The sequence below is a fragment of the Ciconia boyciana genome, chromosome 26 (assembly GCF_034638445.1).
Source record: "Ciconia boyciana chromosome 26, ASM3463844v1, whole genome shotgun sequence".
Lineage (NCBI taxonomy): Eukaryota > Metazoa > Chordata > Aves > Ciconiiformes > Ciconiidae > Ciconia > Ciconia boyciana.
In genome coordinates, this window is record NC_132959.1 from 1,281,492 (window position 1) to 1,300,523 (window position 19,032).

Sequence of the window (19,032 nt, forward strand, 5' to 3'; positions counted from 1 at the left end):
GGGCAAAGCTCCGTCCGTCCATCCGTCCGTCCATCCGTCCCCGTCAGGGTGCGGGGTCCCCTCGCAGAGCCGCCCCCTGGGAGACGGGGACAGCGGAATCGGGGTCACCGGAGCCTTTGCCAGCACCTCCCCGGGGCCGGGGTGGCCGTCGCCTCGGGAAAAACCCCGCGGTGGCTTCGGACGCCGCGAGGGGAGCGGGGCCGAGCGGCGGCAGGGGCGGCAGGAGCTGGAGGGCAGAGCAGGGGGTCACCGGGGACGCCCCTCTCCAAAAACCGAAGCAAAACCGTCTCGATCCGGACGCGGATCTCGAACCGCAGCGGAGCCGGACGCGGCCTCGGCTCTAGGAAAGACTCGGAGAGACGCTGGTCAAGCCGCGCCGCCCACGCCCCGGCGCGAAACCCGCCAAGGACCGAGCTACCAGCAGAAATGCTTATTTAAAAGGTTTATTTAACTTTTTAATTTGAGGTAAAATACTTTTTTTTTTTTTGTTTGTCTGTTTTCTTTCAACTTCCATAACAAAATACAGAGCTATCAGATACCCCTGGAAAAAATATGTATATTATACATATATTTCTATAACATTACATCATATATATATAATATATATATGCAAACTTTTTTTTTTTTGAAGACTTTATAGAAAGTGGAACGTCTAAAGGCACTGCACAATGGAGTATTTAAAGACTACTTTACATTGTTATGTACATATACACACACGTTCAATCCTGCTCTCCGTGGACAGACAGCTCAAGCTAACCACGTCCCCGCCGTACGTGTATGCATCCGCACTAATCCCTGCTGAATCAATTCTAGTGAAGTCAAAGAACATGCCTCAGGAAAAGTGATTTCTTTTTAATAATATATAAAAAAAAAAACAACAGCCAAACCCCAAACAACTTTCTATCAGTAAATACTTTCTCCTTAAAAGCACGCTAAAAATCGAACTTTTTTTTTTTAAACAATCTGATTATGATTATTTCAAACCAAAAGAAGAAGATTTTTTTTTTTCTTTTTTTAAACCCACCAGGATCCATAAGACAAAAAGAGCAAAAAAAAAAAAAACAAAAAAACCCCCAAAACGAGTTCCTTTCAAAACAAAAACATAATTATGGAATAAATAAAAACAAGGGACAACCAAGCAACGGGTGGAACCTCCCGCAGGCGACGAGGGCGACTCGACCGGCCGAAGTTAATGCTTCTGGAGAGGGGCTCTTCCTCCTCCTCCTCCTCCTCCCTTGGGTTCGGGGAGGGGACAGGGACGGTGGCCCCAGCCCGGGGCTCGTTTCGGCTCTGCAGCTCGTTCGGTTCTGCCAGGCTCGCTCGCTCGCCGCCGCGGGGAGATGCGTGGCTCATCCTCCCCGCCCCGTCTTGATCGTTATTTCCCCCCCCCAAAATCTTGGCTTACTGCTGGTTGTCCGCTCAAAGTCTCTTTCCTACAGCTTCTCTACGACTAAACAAAGCAAAAATGGTTTAAACATTAACATGCTCTTGATTAATTAATACAGGTGGACGTTGAGATTTCAACCATTTAAACTTTACAAGTTTAAATATTTTGGCACATCGGAATATATATATATAAATTTTTTTTTTTTTTTTAATTCTTTAAAATGTATTTATAAGCGCCCTCCTCCGAGGCTGCTGCTAGGCAATGTGAAGTCTGGTCGGGAGGAGCCCCCACCTCGCACCGAGGTGACCCCCTGAGCCGGCGGGGACGCGGGTGACGCTGCCGGCGGCGGGGTGGGGGGGACACGACTGGCTGGCTGCCCCCCCCCCTCCCCGTGTCCTCCGAAGTGGAGCCCATCACCCGCAGCCGGTCACTGGTCCGTTGTCCTGAGAACCTGAGTCCTTTATCCCTGAACGCGGAGCTCCCGGTTTGCAGTGCAATGGCTATGAAGACAACACCCCCTCCCTCCCCTCCCCAGCCCCCCAAAACCAATTACAAACTTTTAAAGCCAAACAACAGTTCAACTTTTTTGTGTTTTTTTTTTTTTTTTTGCCTTAAATGAAGGGCCAGAAGGGCGATTCCCCCCACCCCGGCCCCCTCCCCAAACGGGAGCGGCACCCACGGGCTCCGGCACTTGGGTACGGGGCGGGGGGGGTGACGATATGCATTACTGATGGGAAAGGCCTCGTGTTTCTAATTCCTGAGTTCACTCGCTGAACCCCTCTCCGGGGCTGGATTGAGGGGCTCCCTCCCCTTTCCTCCAGCCACGGAGGTAAATCCAGGCACCGGGGGTCCGGAGCCCAGCCGGGCGGCGAAGCCGGGGGGGGGCCCGAGCTCACCCAGGTAAGCGGATGACAGCCCCTGCATCCCCCAGGACCGCTCCGGGTACCACACACGGCATCTCGTTTCGGCGGGGCCCGACCAGCCCCGTCTACCTGCTTTAATAGCGTTTGCAAATAATCTTGTGCTCACACACGCTCCCTCCTACAAGTTACCGAGTCCTCGACTGGAGAAATCTGCCCGCGCACGCCTCTCGCCTACGACCGCGTGAATAATCAGCCGCTCTCTGGATACGGCTCTATCCCCGTGGAGATCGGTTGTTTCCAAGCTCCTTTCAAGGAATCGTTAGGGATTCGTCCCGACGCAGCGGGAGACGAGCGCGTTCCTCTGTGTAAGCCGGAGCCTAAGTTAATCAGCCTAACGAGAAACGCAGCCGCGTAGGGAAATAGCAGATTTATAGCAAAAATACAGCGAGATTTACACCGCGAACCCCGCCTCGACCCAGCCTGCGGAGACGGAGCCCGGCGGGCACAGCCGCCCCTCCGCCGTCCTTCGCTCCCGCAACCACCGCGCTCTCCGTCGCTTCTCCGTCATCGGGCAAAATCCAAAACCTCCGCGAAACCCAACCTCGGCCAAACGCATCTGGCTCTCGCACAGGCTGCTTCTGTCAATAGACCCTGCTCGCATAAAGTGTACACGTAGTTAAGGCATGAGTCAAAGTGATAGGGGAACCAAACAAAGGAAATAAGATTTAACAAAGCTCCTGTCATTCCTCCTCTATGAACTCACCACAATCATTTCAGTGTTAATCTTCCAATCGCTCCCAACTCCACCCATACAATTAGGAGAAAAAAAAAAATAAAAAACCACCTAGGGTACATTTTAATGCGTATATTAAAGGCATTAGGTTATTTTTTTTTCCCACCCCACTCCCTTCCCTGAAAGATTTTTTTTTTTTTTTCTTTTTTTAATATCTTGCTCATGGCTTCTGCAGTATTTCAGAAAGGCGAAAAGGACGACTAATATATATATCCTGAAGCGCTACCGAGATCCGCTCGCCGGGAACGCCGTTCCCTCTCCAGCAGCGTCCCACCTTGCTGGCGCGCCAGTGACTTTCCGAGTTGTGTCTTTCTGCAACCTTCCCCGCTCCACAGACAGTGCAATATTCCCTCGCCCCTCAGGCCTCCCCCCAAAACACAGACAGCTTCCGAGGCTGACGCACGGCACGTCTCGAACGGGCAGGAAATCCTCTCCCACCATCGCACCAGGCTCCATATATAAAAAGAAAAAGGAACTAGATGAATTCAGAGATTCCTGCTTCTATAAATACTAGAGCGTATATAAAATAGACCGTGTCTGGAGTTCCTCCGTCCCGGTGGAGGCCTCAACCCCGCTGGAGTTCGTGCAAGGTCTGAAGCTCGCGCACAAGGGCGGCCGGCTTCCCTCGCCTCTCCTAATCGGAGCAAGACAACCGCGTCTCACCTGCAATTCAACAATGAAAACAAAGAACACAAAACCCCTAGTTTCTAGAATTACCAAACCAGGCTAGCCCCAGCCCCCCGCCCGCCCCCCACGCTCTGCAACCTTGCTACATAAATACACAGATGTTTTCAGCACAGACGGACTGCAAGGCTCCCCCGGGCTTAGGTGTCGGAGGCAGCCGTGGCCGTCACGGCCTTGGGACCCGCCGTGAGGTGCGGGCTGCCCAGCGCCCCGTTCCAGTGGACTCGGCCGTTCTGGCGTTCCTCGGGGACGTCCGCCTGCCGGTCACCGTTCCAGCGGCGCTTGAGACGCAGCTTCGGAGGCATCAGGGCATCCTCCCTCTTCTCCTGCGCCCCCGATTCTCCGGCAGACTCTCGGGATGACTTCTCCCCGCTGCTCTCCCCTTGCTCCTGGGATTCTTCAGCTGAGAAGCTGGCCTGGGTGGGTGCCGGTGGGGCTGGGTGCCACGACGGGGCAGCTGGTCTGGCAAACACGGGCCCTCTCTCCTCTTCCAGGCTGGCCGCCACGCCAGAGCCTTCCTCTCTCTCACTTTTGTCTTTTCCTTTCGCCGGTGGCTCTTCGGACTCTGCCTCCTTGTCCATCGCGGGCTCGACCTTGACCCTGGGAGGAGGAGTAGCTAGCTGGGGAGCCGCCGGCTCCTCAGCGCTTTCCAGTCTCTCTCTGTTTTTGCGCCCCACGGGTGGAGGCTGTAGCTTGATGGGGAACTGGGGCTGCTCCTCGAGGGGCATTTGGCACTGTAGTGGTGGCACCATGAGCGGATAGCGGGGGAAAGTCCGCGGACTCAGGTGGTAGTTGAAGACGGAGCAAGCTTGCGAATGCAGGTAGTGTTTCATTTCCTCGGGGTTAAAAGAGAAGCAGCTGCTACCTGTGAAGGGGCTGAGGCCCGGAGAGGGACTGTAGGAGAAAAGGGTGGGAGTCAGGGACAACGCAGGAGAGATCGGGACATTTAGGACCCCGCCGCGCCCCGGCAGAGGGGACACGGCAAAGGGGCTGTGAGGATCCGGGTAGATCCCGGGCCTGGTGAAGAGAGGGAGCATAATATCGGGCTTGCGCTTCTGGTGGTTGACGCTACCAGCGCCCACGGCGTTGCGCGAGGCCATGAGATCCACGCCACGGCGCCAATCCGAGGAGCCGTCCTCCAGCTCCGGCATGTCCGGCTTCCTCTCGCCGCCGTCACCCAACGCTTCTGGGTTGGATGGGACCAGGGACCCACCGGAGAACCGACTGGGCTGGGCATCTTCGGTGGGAGAGTGGCTGTCCAGCGGTGGGAAATGGAAGCGGGACGAAGCCGTGGGTACGGGAGGAGCGCTCTGCGGCACGACACCTGGGACAGGGGGGAAAGAGAAAGAGTACGGGAGAGAGTTAAGAGCGCAGTTGCTGAGGGAGTGAAAGCACAGGTAAAGAGCTGCTTTTTGGGCCGCACCCGCAGGCGTTTGGAAGAGTAACACAAAAATACCACGCGCTATCAACAACGCAGCAGACGATTAGATGGGAGGTGCCTTTCCCATCTGCTCCCTTCCCCTGCAGAGCTCCAGTCTCCTCTGCCCACCTCAAAACCTCGCCACTGCCGGGGATGAAATCTCCTCTCTCCACCCCGGCTGAGGTTTTGTGAACCTCCAGTGCCACTGAAACAACTTCCACTTTCGGATGCCCTCCCCTGACCTCCTCGCTCTGGTTTAACCAGAAAACGTCTCGACGACGGTACGTTAGGAACACGGTTAAGCAATCGCGCTCGAACGCCACCGGCAGAAGCGCTGCTGGTAAACCTCAAGCTCTCAGGGCTGACTGAAAGTCACTGATTTGTGCTTTTCTGGGAAGACGTCTTCTCTCCAACGCTCCTGCCAGTAACGCTGCCAGCTCTCGCTGGCTCCTCTTCCACCGCCGTGCCTACGGAGCCGCCTGTCTACGACTTACTCGTGCCGTAACGAGCCATATTGAGGCAAATTCTCCTCCCCCCCCCCGCTTTCTCACCTCCACAACGCGCCCGTTGATTCTCCCCTTCAAAACTGCGTGAGTGAGAGAAGAAACCTGATCCCAGTGCCCCAAACAGGTTTGATATCCCAACCCCCATTCCAGCCAGAAGGAAAGAAAACAGGTTGTAATTAGACAAGTGCATTCCAGTTCTCCAAACTTCTTTTTTTAAATGCATGCCCCAGAGATAGGAGGGAGTGGCTGCAAACAGGGAAAAGGAACAGCAGTGAGCAATATTGAGCTGGAACTGCCCAGACTCGTTGCTGCAAGTAATTATAGATTTGCAGCGCAGCTTCATACTACATCTTACACCCCCATGCTTTGGCTAAGGACTCCTGGAGAATACATTTCCTTCTCCTCGCTGCCATAAAGGCAGCGTGTCCCACACAGGTGAAGCAGAACGCCTCTATGAATATTTCTATTCTCCCAGCCCCGTTTTGGGGTTACTGTTTGCTTAGAAGACAATGCCTTGAAATAACATTTGTGCTCGCGCCCGGCTGGGACTCCCCAGGGGCGGGGAGGGATGCGGGTCTGCCTTCAACTGCCAAGATCAACGAGCAGTCACCGCCGTACGTAGGCACAGGCTACACGAGCACCGATGAGAAATACTCTTAACCCACACGTAACCTGTTTTTCTCAGCCGCCGGGGTTTCAGAGTCAACATTCAATCCCCACTTTCCCCTGCTCTCTCCCTGCTAGACGAAGCTTCAAGGCTTCCCCTGGGGCACTCTGCACGAGGTGAGAACTAAGCGCACAGCGCTGTGAGAAAGGCTGGTTCAGGCGCCTCTGCGTTCGCACTTTCTTTGCTGTGGAGAGTTTGCAGTCTCGGGCCTCGCTGTAATGACTTCCAGAAGGTTGGGTTGGGTTTTTGTTTTTTTTTTTTGATGGACTCGATGGCCACTAATTTCCCTGGTTGCGTGGTTGGCTGTGCAGTTATGGAGGCAATCACCCCAGCTGTAGAAATCTAGCTATGGGGGGACTTAGCTCCACCAAAGAGGATCTTGCGAACAAAGGACCCTCTTCCAGAGAAACCACAGCAGCACTGCTGACTCTGGGACAAACCCAGAGTGAACTCCTGCTACTGCTCCTGGCAAGAGACTCAAAGGCCTTTTAGGATGAGAAGGGAACAATTACGCTCCATTCCTAAACTCTTTTTCGTTATCCTGAACGTCAGCACGCCGTTCTGCCGCAGGGAGAATCGAGAAATACCTGTGATTTCAGTCAAACTCAGACGAGTTACTACTCTTCTCTGGAAACTGCTCTGCGCTCGCTATTACGTTCCCCTGAACTCTAGATAGGAGTCGGTTAAGAAAAGTTCCTTTTGATATAAAAGGAGCAGAACTGAAGCAAACATGGGGCCTTTGCAGAAGCAGGGAGGAGAGCAAACTGCTGTTAAGCTGCGAACTTTCTGATAGTGCTCGCACGCATGCCTCGCCACGCACCTCTAAGCTCCTTGTCGAGAAGGGTCACATTTATATGGCACCATAAACTTACGTTACGAGCATGTGAGTGAGGCAAGGTCCCTGCAACAGAGCTAAAACCCTCTTATCCCAAGGACACCCGCCCCCCGAGAGCAAAGCAAAGCAAACTCGCGGCACCCATAAAGACAGTCCAACAAGCAAGCTCAAATAGGAAACCAGAACGCCTCCAGCCTCCCCTGAAGATGACCGCAGATGCGTCTGTAACAAACCCGAGGGAAAGAGCGCTCCAGATAAGGCTTTATCAACGTCCAGACATTACCACCACAGCAGCGCTGATTGCCTCGGCAGTCTTTCAAGCGTAGGAGATGACCGAGAGGGGATCTGCAGAGGCTGCGGGCTCGGTCCCGGCCCCGTTCCACGCGCCAGGAGCGGGGACAATAAAAAGCAGCAGCCCCGACCCGCACTCACCATTAGGCCGAATGTTAATGAACGGGTAGTTGGGCATCACCAGCTTGTTGAAGTTGAATTTGTAGGTAAACCTTTTGCCTTTTGTCTTGTGGAGAATCCTCTTGTTGTAATAGTATCTGTTAACGAAAGTTAAAGAGATCGATCAAAGCACGCGGTGATCTGTTTAAAGGTCTCGTTTCTTTTAGCACCATCGACATCCACCTCTGACATATCTACAAAAACAAAGTTGCTTGGAGAATTTATGGTATTAGCACAAGAAAATATTAGTCGATCGGGAAGTTTCCAAACGACACCCACTCCTTTTACAACACATTCTTTAGCAGTAGGCTTCAAACCATTTTACAGGTCATTATGTTCCTTAGAACGTGTGGGAAAAGGTGAAATCCTAAAGGGAAGCGAAAGCTGAACAACAGGCCAAGCCTGTACATGTTGTTCTCACCCCTGTCCAAACTGGGACCAGTGCCATGGGCTGGGGGGTCTCGAACAAACATCTCGCCCGCCCGCTGGCACTGCCTCCCTATTCCCACCCGTGCAAGTGCCCCGCAGCCAGCGAAACGCGCACGGTCGCTCCACGTGGGCTGTGACTGCCGGGGGAACATGACAGGACCGAGAACAGGAGGGGAAAACTCAGGTGAACCTGTGCTGAGACACAGAACGTGAAAGAGGGGAACGTTTACCTGGGCTGGGGCAGAACAAGACTCAGTGCAACGACGGAGCTGAGCAAAAGGGACCAAATTACCCAGATAGGGGCCTCAGATTTTTTATTTCTGCAATCTGCAAGGCCCAGGGTATTGTAACAGCGTACAGGGCATCAGGCTGGAAATCGGGAGAGCTGCTTTCTGCTGCTCTCATGCCCGTGAGCAAGCTGCTTCCCTTCTGTTCACCCACTCGCACCTTCAGATCAAAAACTCAACGCTGCCTGCGAAGGCAGCGCTGATCAGGGCTGCGGAGGGCAGGCGCTCGGAGCCGGCCCCGATCGCCGGCCAGCCTCCCTTCCTCACCTTCACAGCACCAAACAAAGGCAGAACAACTCGGCCACAGAGACAGCGGGTAGAATCCCCACCGCGGCCTCCTCCCCGCTTACACCCCCGCTGTTTGTCCTCAGCCTCCTAATGCCGGTGTACAAACAAAGGTGTCACACGCAGATCATCGCCACCGTTCTCTGTACTTAGGAGGCAGATTAACGCGCGGTGCCTGTTGCCACAGCGCGCACCAAACAAAGCCAGGCCGGCTTGGAGCAGGAGGGGGGAAGGTGCCACAGGTCCCGAGCTGAAGCGGCTGCTGATAGCCGCAGTGCTCTTGCCCCGCTGCTGTCACACTCGGCGTCAAGATGCCAAGACATGATCAGTGTTAGGAGGTGGAGGCTGTTTTCCACTCCCATGTACCAACTACAGCCTCGGTGCCATTCAATTTATTGTTTCCTTCCTGTTCCAGTAGGAGACTCTTGTGTTTGCTGCCTTGTTTGTCTTTGTCAGCTCCACCCAGGAGGTATCAGAGGGCGTAAGGCAGCGAAGTCCATGTTACAGACTGATAATGCCAGAACCTGTCAGGAACCCAGCCACTCCTGCAGGTGACAGGCTTGAAATGGTGAAATACTTCAGAGGGTCAGGCTAGTTTTCCACTGTCTGGCTTCAAAATACACAGCAATAACTGGGGGGGGGGAAACCACACCCCTATGGAAGGGTCTAAATAAAAGAAGACGACATCGTACTGGAGGCTTTGGAGATGTGAAATGTAAAGCGAGGAACGCTCAGCCCCTGTCTCACGCAAAGGGACACTGGCGGCCAGAGGGGGTCCTTAAGGATACCCAAATTTGTGTCATCAGGGCTCGGGAAACACCCAGTCCAGGCCCTTGCCATGGAACCTCTGGATTTAGAGGTAAGGAGGCAAGTACAAATTATGTTAGAAAGGGGAATTGCTTTCTCTGAAACGGTACCCTTGATGGTGTGATAATAGAGTAACACCTCTGGTTTCCTCCCACACCTTCATTGCTCAAACCAGTAGCGGCAATGGAAGCTGAGAAAAGAGACAGAAAAGCTCCCCCGAAGGAAGCCATCCTGATAATAACAACCTGAACTAGAGGTGCAAATTTACACCGTGACGCAGAACACGACACGGCGAACCAGGGACGCCCTCCCCCGTCTCTCCGATCACACCCAAGTACAGTCAGACCTACCCGAGCAATCTGGCATCCCGGAACTCAAAATTCGATACAAACCTCCCAGAAACGCAGGTACCGCCGAACCGGGGACTGAATATCTACGATCAGTTACCCAAATGAGGCGGGGAAGGAGAGAAGGAGGGCTCGTTACCAGCCCCTCACCTCCACAGAAACTTCTGCTCACCTGAGCGCCCGGCTCAGCTTGTCGTAGTTCATCTGGGGTTTGCATTTCCTCCGACCCCACAGCCGGGCCACTTCGTCAGGGTCCTTGATGACAAACTCCCCGTACTCGCCCTGCTGCCAGGCGATGACATGGCGAAACTCCTCCTTCTGCAGCAGCTCCAGGATGAAATGCCATAACTGGATCTGTCGGGAGCCGGGGCTGGACTCAGTCTTGTAAGCCCACTCGGGGAAATGATAACCTTGGAAAGGGCCAAAAAAATAAAAAAAAAAACCCAAAGAAAGAAGAAAAAGTTATTCAGACAGCGACAGGAGCTCACAACTGCCAAGCTCTACTGCGTATTTATTGTGTTTTCTCCAGAGCGAGACCACAGAGCATCGCTGGGGGCTGTAATTCTATTAAACATTCAGCGTGGAAGCAGAGAAACCCGGCTCTCCTCCTCTTCTGCTCATTTTCTTACTCGGTTTAACCCCCTCTGCTCGGAGAATCCCCAAACCCCACCAAAAAAAATAGTAAAAACCGAAAGGGACGTTCAGCGTGAGAAGCAGTGGAAAGGAGCCCCAAAGTTTTAGACGTGGCTACAATTTGGACTCCAGGTGGCTGAAATAAGGCAAAGAATCCAGATTTGAGCATTTGGTGCGCCGACGTTGAGGGGGGCGAGGGCGGATAGCTCTCAGCGACTCCAGCTCCCCCTTATTTCAGAGCACGGCAGCCCGCTCCAGCTTCCACTGCGCCGGCAGATGTTTCTGAGCGACTGCCAAGTTCGGCTTTCTCCGAATAGTTTCCCAGCACAACTACTAACGCGAGGTTTCGTTGGGTTTTTTTGTGGTCGTTGTGTCCCGTCCCCCCCCCCCCCCCCGCCCCAAATCATCGCGGCCACAATTTCAGGCTCCGGCAGCGTGGAAGAAGTCGCATCACGCTCCAACGCCACCCACACCACTATCGCAGGCTGCGACGGAGACAAAAACCAGGCACGAGTTGTATCAGACCGGAGGGGATCCACCTCAGAGATCCCAAATCCTTACAAATAAAACATCTCCAGAAAAATTTCTTTCCATATTAAACCCGGCGCTTTTAAAAACTCGCCGACGGCCCGTCGAGCAGACGTCTGATCGACCCTCACTCACGCGCGGCTTTTTGCCCACGTACGAGAGCTTTTAGGAGAGGTGGAATTAATCCCGCCTGAGCTCCTTTATCCTGGGAAAAGAATTCGTAACAGCTGAACAACTCAGCCTTTAGACTTCCTTACCTCCTCCTCCTTCTGGCTTATCCACAATGCTGCAGCCTGCTTTCATTTTCTCCCTCCTGCTGACTGCGAAACAGAAGGAAATCGGCATCAGCGACATCCACACGCCATTATCGCAAGCGGCACTCGGGAATCTCTCCGGAGAGGCCACCTCGAGCCGTAACCCTGCCCGTCCCCAGAGATGCCGCCCGGGGTTTCCCTGGCCGTAATCATCCCCGTCCGTCTTTCCGCCCCGTCGCAAAAAGCCGGCGGTTAATCCCGGCCTCCCTCCTGCCCCGCCGTTAAAGCTCACGGACGAAACGCGGCGGCACGGTGGGGCCGTCAGACAGACAAAACAAGCCAAACACAGTTTGTCTTCTGTTACTAGACGGGCTCCGCTGCCAAAATACACAAGCTGCTGAGCTCGCCCAGATGTACCAGCGAGGGAAAAGGGGGGGGGGGGAATAAAATCCCGGCTCCTGATCCCCGTCGGGGACAGCACATCTGATTCCAATCGTTTTCGGTGGGCTCGGCTCGAAGCGCTACCTGCCAGCGCCTCGGGAATCGGGTCTCGTCCCCCCTCCCTCACGGTAAAACGGGCTCTCGCAGCAAGAGCGGCGATGGCCACCGGCCCCGCGGGGACCCCCCCCCCCCCCCAGGGCCCGGCGGCCAGACGAGCCCCCGGGAGGAACCGTCCCCGCTCCGTCCCCGCCGGGTTTTCCTGCTTTGAAATGTTCAAAGTATGTAAATGGCTGCCGGGAGGAGACCAGGCGCCGCGGCGGCGGCCGGGCCCGGGCTGCCGGGCTCCCGTTACAGCAGCCCCGCCGCCACCCCCCCCCGCTCCCCGCCGCCGGCCTGCCCCAGCCTGCCCGCCCGCCGCGCCGCTCCCTCCCCTGCCCCGGGCGGGGCAGCGACGGCACCGCCGCCCCCCCCTCCTCCGCCCCCGGGCGGGGAGCCCCGGAAGGGCCCCGACCGCCGCCGCCGCCTCCCCGTCGCCGCGACCCCCCGGGGCCGAGCCGCCCGTGATCCCCCCTCCCCGCTTCCCCCGCCGGGCCCTCCCGGTTCCCGCTCTCCCCACGGCCATCGGGAACCGTACGCCCCCACCGGTCTCCTACGTAGCGAGGCGCCCGGTTACCGGGAGCGTTGCCCCGCTTCGGCTCTCCGTAGCCGTACGCCGTTCCCGCAGCCCCTCCCGCCGAGCGTCCCCGGTAACCGGGGACTCCCCGTTCTCGCCCCCCCAAGGCCTCCAGCAGGCGCTTCCCCCGCCGCCACCCCCAGCCCCGCCGCCAAAGGCCCCCGCCTCGCCGAGGGCCTCCCGGTTCCTGGGGGCACCCACGTCGTCCCCCCCCCCGCCCCCGGTAACCGGCGCCCTCCTCGCCAAGGCCTCGCCAGCAGCCGGTCCCCCGGGCACCAGCGCGACCGAGCCTGCGCGTACGGGGCGGCCGGCGGGGAGGCCGGGAGGCGGCGGCGGCGGCGGCTCGGCCGCGCCCGGCACCGGGACCCACCTGCGGCGGCGGCGCGGGCCGGGCCGGGTCCGGCGGGTGAAGCGGGTTCGGTGGGCGGCGGAGCGCGCCCGGGCCGCGGTGCCGATGCGGGGTGCGCGCCGCTCGCCTCGCTGCTGCCGCCGCCGCTGCCTCCCCCGCACGACCGCCGGAACCGGAACCGCCGCCACCGCCCACACACTTCCGGGCACGCTCCCACGCGCTTCCGCTTCCGGCCCGGCGCGGGAGCGCGCACGCACGGCCCCGCCTCCCCGCCCCGCCCCGGCGCTGCGACGGGTGGCGGCGGGGGACAAAGGAGGGCGGAAAGCGAAGGGCCCGGCGCTGGGGAAGGGGCCGGCTACCAGCTGTGCGGGGGGTGTGACTGTCTGGGGATCCAGCTGTGCGAGGGGTGACTGTCTGGGGATCCAGCTGTGCGGGGATCCAGCTGTGCGGGGGTGTGGCTGTCTGGGGATCCAGCTGTGCGGGGGTCCAGCTGTGCGGGGGTGACTGTCTGGGGATCCAGCTGTGCGGGGATCCAGCTGTGCGGGGGTGACTGTCTGGGGATCCAGCTGTGCGGGGATCCAGCTGTGCGGGGGTGACTGTCTGGGGATCCAGCTGTGCGGGGATCCAGCTGTGCGGGGGTGTGGCTGTCTGGGGATCCAGCTGTGCGGGGATCCAGCTGTGCGGGGGTGACTGTCTGGGGTCCAGCTGTGCTGGGGATCCAGCTGTGCGGGGGTGTGACTGTCTGGGGATCCAGCTGTGCGGGGATCCAGCTGTGCGGGGGTGTGACTGTCTGGGGGTCCAGCTGTGCGCGGATCCAGCTGTGCGCGCGGGCGTGACTGTCTGGGGATCCAGCTGTGCGGGGATCCAGCTGTGCGGGGGGTGACTGTCTGGGGGTCCAGCTGTGCGTGGGTCCAGCTGTGCGGGGGGTGTGACTGTCTGGGGGTCCAGCTGTGCGGGGATCCAGCTGTGCGGGGGTGTGACTGTCTGGGGATCCAGCTGTGCGGGGATCCAGCATTGCGGGGATCCGCTACGTGGGGGATCCAGCTGTGCAGGGATCCAGCTGTGTGGGCGGTGACTGTATGGGGATCCAGCTGTGTGGGGCAGCTGCTATGGGGGGATCCAGCTGTGGCAGGGATCTAGCTGTGCGGGGATCCAGCTGTGCGGGTCTATGACTGTATCAGGATGCAGCTGTGGCAGGGATCCAGCTGTGCGGGGATCCAGCTGTGCGGGTCTATGACTGTATCAGGATCCAGCTGTGGCAGGGATCCCGCTGTGCGGGGATCCAGCTGTGCAGGTCTATGACTGTATCAGGATGCAGCTGTGGCAGGGATCCAGCTGTGCGGGTGTATGACTGTACCAGGATCCAGCTGTGCGGGCATCCAGCTGTGCAGGATCCGGCCCCGTGGGGCCCAGGCCATACGGGGATGGGGCTGCATGGGGGGACCCGGCCGCGCAGGACCTGGCCCTGCGGCACGGGCAGCCGGCGAGCGCGGTGGGGGGGGCCGCGCTCTGGGAGAGGGCACCCCGTGACCCTGACGGAGCCGTGGGTGCCATTCCCCACCCGGTGGGTGCTGGCCCCGTGGGTGCTGCCCCCCCCCCCGCCCTGCCCTTGCTGCAGCTCCCACGGGGGGACGGACACGCTTTGGGCCGGGGCCCCATCCTGGTACCAGCCCCGAGCATCACGTCCCCATGTCCCCATGTCCCCCCTCAGCTCTGACACACACACGTGTGTGTGTGTCCCCCGCCGTCACCCAGAGCCACCCCCCCCGCTGCAGGGAGGGCACCCCGGGACCCCCACCAGTTTGCAGAGCCCCCACGTCCCGGGGTGACCCAGGGGGGGCTTCGGCCCCCATTAAAGCCACCCACACCTCGCCTTCACCCGCCTTTATTGGAGTCACCGGTGGGCCAAGGGGGTGGGGGTGGGGTTGGACACCCCCCCCCAGCCCGTCCCGCACCCCCGTCCCCACCCGGCTGCTCTTGGGTTTGGGGAAAGGGGATGTGGCAGCCCGCGGGGACCCTGCTCGCTGCCCCCCAGGTCCTGCTCTGCTCCCACAGCAGAGGTGGGGGGACACGGAGCAGGGAGGGGGCAGGAGGAGACATCGCGGGGACGCACACAAATGTCCGTCAGTCCACGGCGCCGTGTGGCGGCTGCTCCTGCCCCGGTGTCGCGGGGGCTCGGTGGTCCCTGTCCTGCTGCTCCGTCCTGCTCCAGCTGTCCTGCTCGGGGACAAAGCGGGGACAATCAGTGCGGGGACAGAGCTGGGGGTGGTGGGACGAGGATGGAGACGGTGCCGGCACGGACGAGGTGCCAGCGGTACTCACCGGTCGCGGCGGGTTAGGCGAGCGTCTCGGCCCCGCTGCCCGTGCTTGCCTGCACCTGGCTGTAGATGGTGGTAGGGTGGTCTTGCTGCTCGAGGCCAGAAAACAGGGAGAAACCCCCCCCTGAGCCACCAGCCCTCCGGTCACGGCCGCTCCACAGCCAGGACAAGCCCCCGGGGACACGGTGGCCCATGGCGGTCCTTCAACGTCCCCTCGTGGCACCTCCCCGTTCCCCCCCGGTGAAGCACGAGGAGCTTCGGAGCGATGCCAGGAGCCGCTTCCAGGGCGATGGGGCTGAGGAAGGGGGCTGTGTCCCCCGGCTCAGGGGACTCTGGGGACACGGGGGGACCCTCAGCCTGGAGGGAAGGGCTGGAAGCCGGAGCGCGGCCCCGGCGTGAGCTGAATTCGGCCCCAGCAGCGCCGTGCAATGGGCCAGGAGCCGAATTTGGCCCCGGCCCCCCAGCCTCACCCGCTCATGCACCTCCGGGGGGGTTCTCCTCTGGATCTCGGCGTACGACGGCTCCAGCGGAGCATCCTCGCTGGAGGGGGACGCGAGGGCGGCTACGGCGAGAGAAGCGGGGGGGTGAGCCGAGGGGTGCCGGGGGGGAGCCGGGATGCGGGGAAGGGGGGGGATGGAGCCGTCCTGGTCCAGGCAGGGCAGGCAGGGGCGGGCAGAGCCACAGCGAAGGAAAAAGCCGGTTTCCTCTTTCCCAGCTCTGTTTCCCGGCTGCGAGGACGCAGCCTTGACCCAGCAGCACCCACCTCCCTCAGCTGCTTTCTTCCTCCTCTTCTTCCTCCACAGCCAGCCAAAGCCGAGCAGGATTCCCATGGCCACAGCCAGCAGCACCAGGCACACGTGCCACCTCCACCAGCCATGCGTCTCTGCGGGGACAAGCTGTGGTGGGTGCCAGGACCCCCCCGGCTGGGTGGCACCGGTGGCGGGGGACGTTTTACCCTGCTGCCGGCACAGGGTGTCCAGGCGGATGGAGACGTTCCGCTCCTGGATGGGATTTCGGGCCACGCAGGTGTAGCTGGAGTTGAAGGCGCTGGCGCGCACGGCCAGGCACAGCGTCTGGTTGTCCTCGCAGAGCTGTCCCCACGGCGTCCCCAGGGAGCTGCCGAGCTGCCAGGCGGCCTCGGCATCGCTGCCGGCCGGCAGCCGGCACCGCAGGTGGACGTTGCACCCTTGGGTGGTGAGGGAGAGCAGCCGGTGCTGGATCTCTGGCACTGGCACCGGCCCTGTTTACGGTGCAAAGAAACCCTTTTCACAGGACCCGTCCTGCCCGGGGACACCCCGAGGACACCCTCGGTCCCCCGGGGAGGGCGAGCTGGGCCGGAGGGGCTGCGAGAGGGCGTGGGAAGGGGAAGCTCAGGTGGGGGTGGATCGCGGTTAGTCATAAACCCAGGAAAATCCCCACGACAGATGCTCGGCAGCAAGAGCAATTTCTCTTCCCCTTTCCTGGGCACCGATAACTCTGGGCGCAGAAGGGTTTTATCGCCTCTCCCATGGGCTGTAAACCCCGTCTCCACCGCCCGCCGCTTTGCAGCTGCTCACCGTAGACGGAGAGGCTGAAGGACTGATCCTCCACCAGCGCCGGGTGCAGTTTAATCCGAGCCCCGTAGACCCCGCCGTCGCCCCGCTCCAGGGCCCCGATCTTCAGCGCCGTCTCGTTGAACATCTCCAGCCGGTCCTTGAACCGGTCCTTGGGGTCGGGGCGCTCGAAGCCTCTGGGGCCGAACTCTGCCACTTGAATGGTGGCACCGGCGCCGGCTGAAAAGCTCCACTCGATCTCCTTCACCGTCTTGTTGGGGGGCAGAGCCGGGGAGAGCAGCACGGACCCCCCCAGGACGCCGTTCACCTGCCAGGGCTGGGCAACCGCAGCGCCTGGCCGGGACAGGGGTAGTTTGGAGGATGGAGACCCCCAGCAGACCCCCCCATTCCTCCCCACAGCCCCCACCCAGGGCACCCGTGGGCACCTGCCCGCCCGTGCCTTAGTCATGACAGTGCGGATGATTCATTTAATCCTACACCCATCACCTCCCCTTCCTGCATCCCCAGCAGCTGGGTACCACGCGCCGGGGCCGGGCATCCCCCGGGGCTGGGGGGACGCTGGGCGCTCGCGGTGCCTTCCCAGCATCGTCCCGTGTTGTCCCGGTGTCACGCCACGCTGTGCACGGCTCATCCCCACCGTAGGGACCAGCCAGGGCTTCGCGGAGAGGACGGGGATGCTCTTCCCACCATGCCTGCGCCCAAGCGGGGCTCAAAGCGGGGCAGGTTTGAGGTTAAATCTTTGGGAAATGTCCCCATGGGTCCTGGTGGGGACAGGGACCCTCCATCCAGGGCTGTGGGGCAGCTCAGCACTGAGCTTTTGGGGTGCAGCCCCCCCTATTCCTGGGGTGACAACGAGATGCTCCCAGCAGCAGAGCTGCCCGTAGCAGGGGACGCAGCTCCGAGACGCCGAATGCTGCGAGAAGCCGATGCAGCCTCCCCCTGTGGGGGGGACGGACGGACAGACAACCACATCCCCACACCGCAGGGCCCATTCTGCACCCCGGCTCGCAGGCTGCTCGCTTCCTGTGTGCTTCGGGGCTGGCTCCAGCCTCTCCCCCCACTCCCTGCAGCCGCTTTGGTTTGCAAAGAGGAAGGCGAGGCGAGGGGAACCGCGCGGCCGGCCTGCAGCCAGCAAACCGCACGCGCCGGCGCAGCGTTGGGGGGTTCATGGCCCCATCACGCAAAAGCACGGCCGTGGACCCCCCCTGGTTCCGGGGTTGCGCTCCCCTGGGAGCGGACGGGGGCTGGGGGGGATTCATTTGGGTATCACCGTGTCGACACTGCGCTCGGTTCAGCGGTGATGGGGAGCGAGACCGCGGCACCGCCGTGTCCCAGCCGTCCCCGGGGCACCCCGCCGGGTGGTGGTTAAACGTGGGGCAGCACCCAGCCTCTGCCCACTCATTGCACCCATCGAGCCTTTTCCAGGTGCCCCCAACGGCTGCAGGGTGCAAAACCCCCTCCCCGAGGAAGCGGGTACGTCGCCGCGATGCTGCGGCACGGCCGGAGCAGCCTGGAGCCAAGCCACCCTTCGATCTCTCTCTTCTTCCTCGTGGAAACACACCGGCGAACGAAGAGGGGAGATCGCCTCTCCTCGCCTTCCTCCATAACTCGCCAAAATTAATTTTCCCTTTCCCTATCGCCGGTTGGCCGAGCCGACTGCGCCCAGCAGCAGCCACGGAGCAGGAGAAGGAGCAAACAGCCCCAGGCGCTGGCCCCGGGGTCCCAGCCCCGCCGGGGACCGTAAACCTCTCGGGAGTTGATTTATGCCGGCAGTAAAGTGAGGAGGGGAGGCTGAGCAACGCCCCGCATCATTTCCCCCATGGGCTGCAAGCAAGAAGCCCCGGCTCGCCCCGGCTCGCCCCCCAAGGAACCGCCGGTGCCCCGGTGCATCGTTCCCAGCTCCTTCGCAGAGGCAATTCCTATTCTCACCCCTAATATTTCACGTTCTAAACCCCTGGGGTTAGCATTCATTTTGCAACTGGGACCTAAAGCCGCGCTCCCCAGCTCTCTCCCACCACCACCTGGTCAGTAAGAAATGGGGGTCGGTAAGAAACGGGGGTCATTAATAAATGAGGGTCGCTAATAAATGGGGGTTGCTAATAAATGGGGGTCGCTAATAAATGGGGGTCGTTAATAAATGGGGGTCGCTAATACATGAGGGTAGCTAATAAATGGGGGTCGCTAATAAATGGGGGTCGCTAATAAATGGGGGTCGCAAGCGTTGGAACAGCCACGGTCCCCTCCCAGCATGGCTGCTGCCCTCCCCTCCTGCCTACCTGCCGCCATGAGGAGCGGGGCCAGCAGCCAGGGGACACGGGGACGTGGGCGGGCGGGTGACATCCCCATCGCTTCGACGCTGTGAGCTCGAAGCCTTGATCTCAGCTCTATGTACCAGCTTGGAGGGAGTGAACATGCAAATCTGCCCACATGCAGCACTGCACCTTCCTAGGGGAGTGGCGATGCAAGGACATCGCAGGGACATCGCAGGGACATCGCTGAGCCCCCAGCCCGCGTGGCACGGCC

At 59.9% G+C, this 19,032-nt stretch overlaps 1 protein-coding gene across 1 annotated transcript; it reads right to left on the reverse strand.

The window, feature by feature from the left end:
* Positions 1 to 2,882: 2,882 nt before the first annotated feature.
* On the reverse strand, positions 2,883 to 12,837 carry ETV3 (ETS variant transcription factor 3). The gene is made up of 5 exons (XM_072846643.1): positions 12,660 to 12,837; positions 11,179 to 11,241; positions 9,933 to 10,170; positions 7,588 to 7,703; positions 2,883 to 5,051 (listed from the first exon to the last, which is right to left on the reverse strand). The coding sequence occupies exons 2-5, from the start codon at positions 11,222 to 11,224 to the stop codon at positions 3,868 to 3,870; spliced, it is 1,584 nt and encodes a 527-aa protein (XP_072702744.1). The 5' UTR covers positions 11,225 to 11,241; positions 12,660 to 12,837; the 3' UTR covers positions 2,883 to 3,867.
* Between the last annotated feature and the right edge of the window lie 6,195 nt (positions 12,838 to 19,032).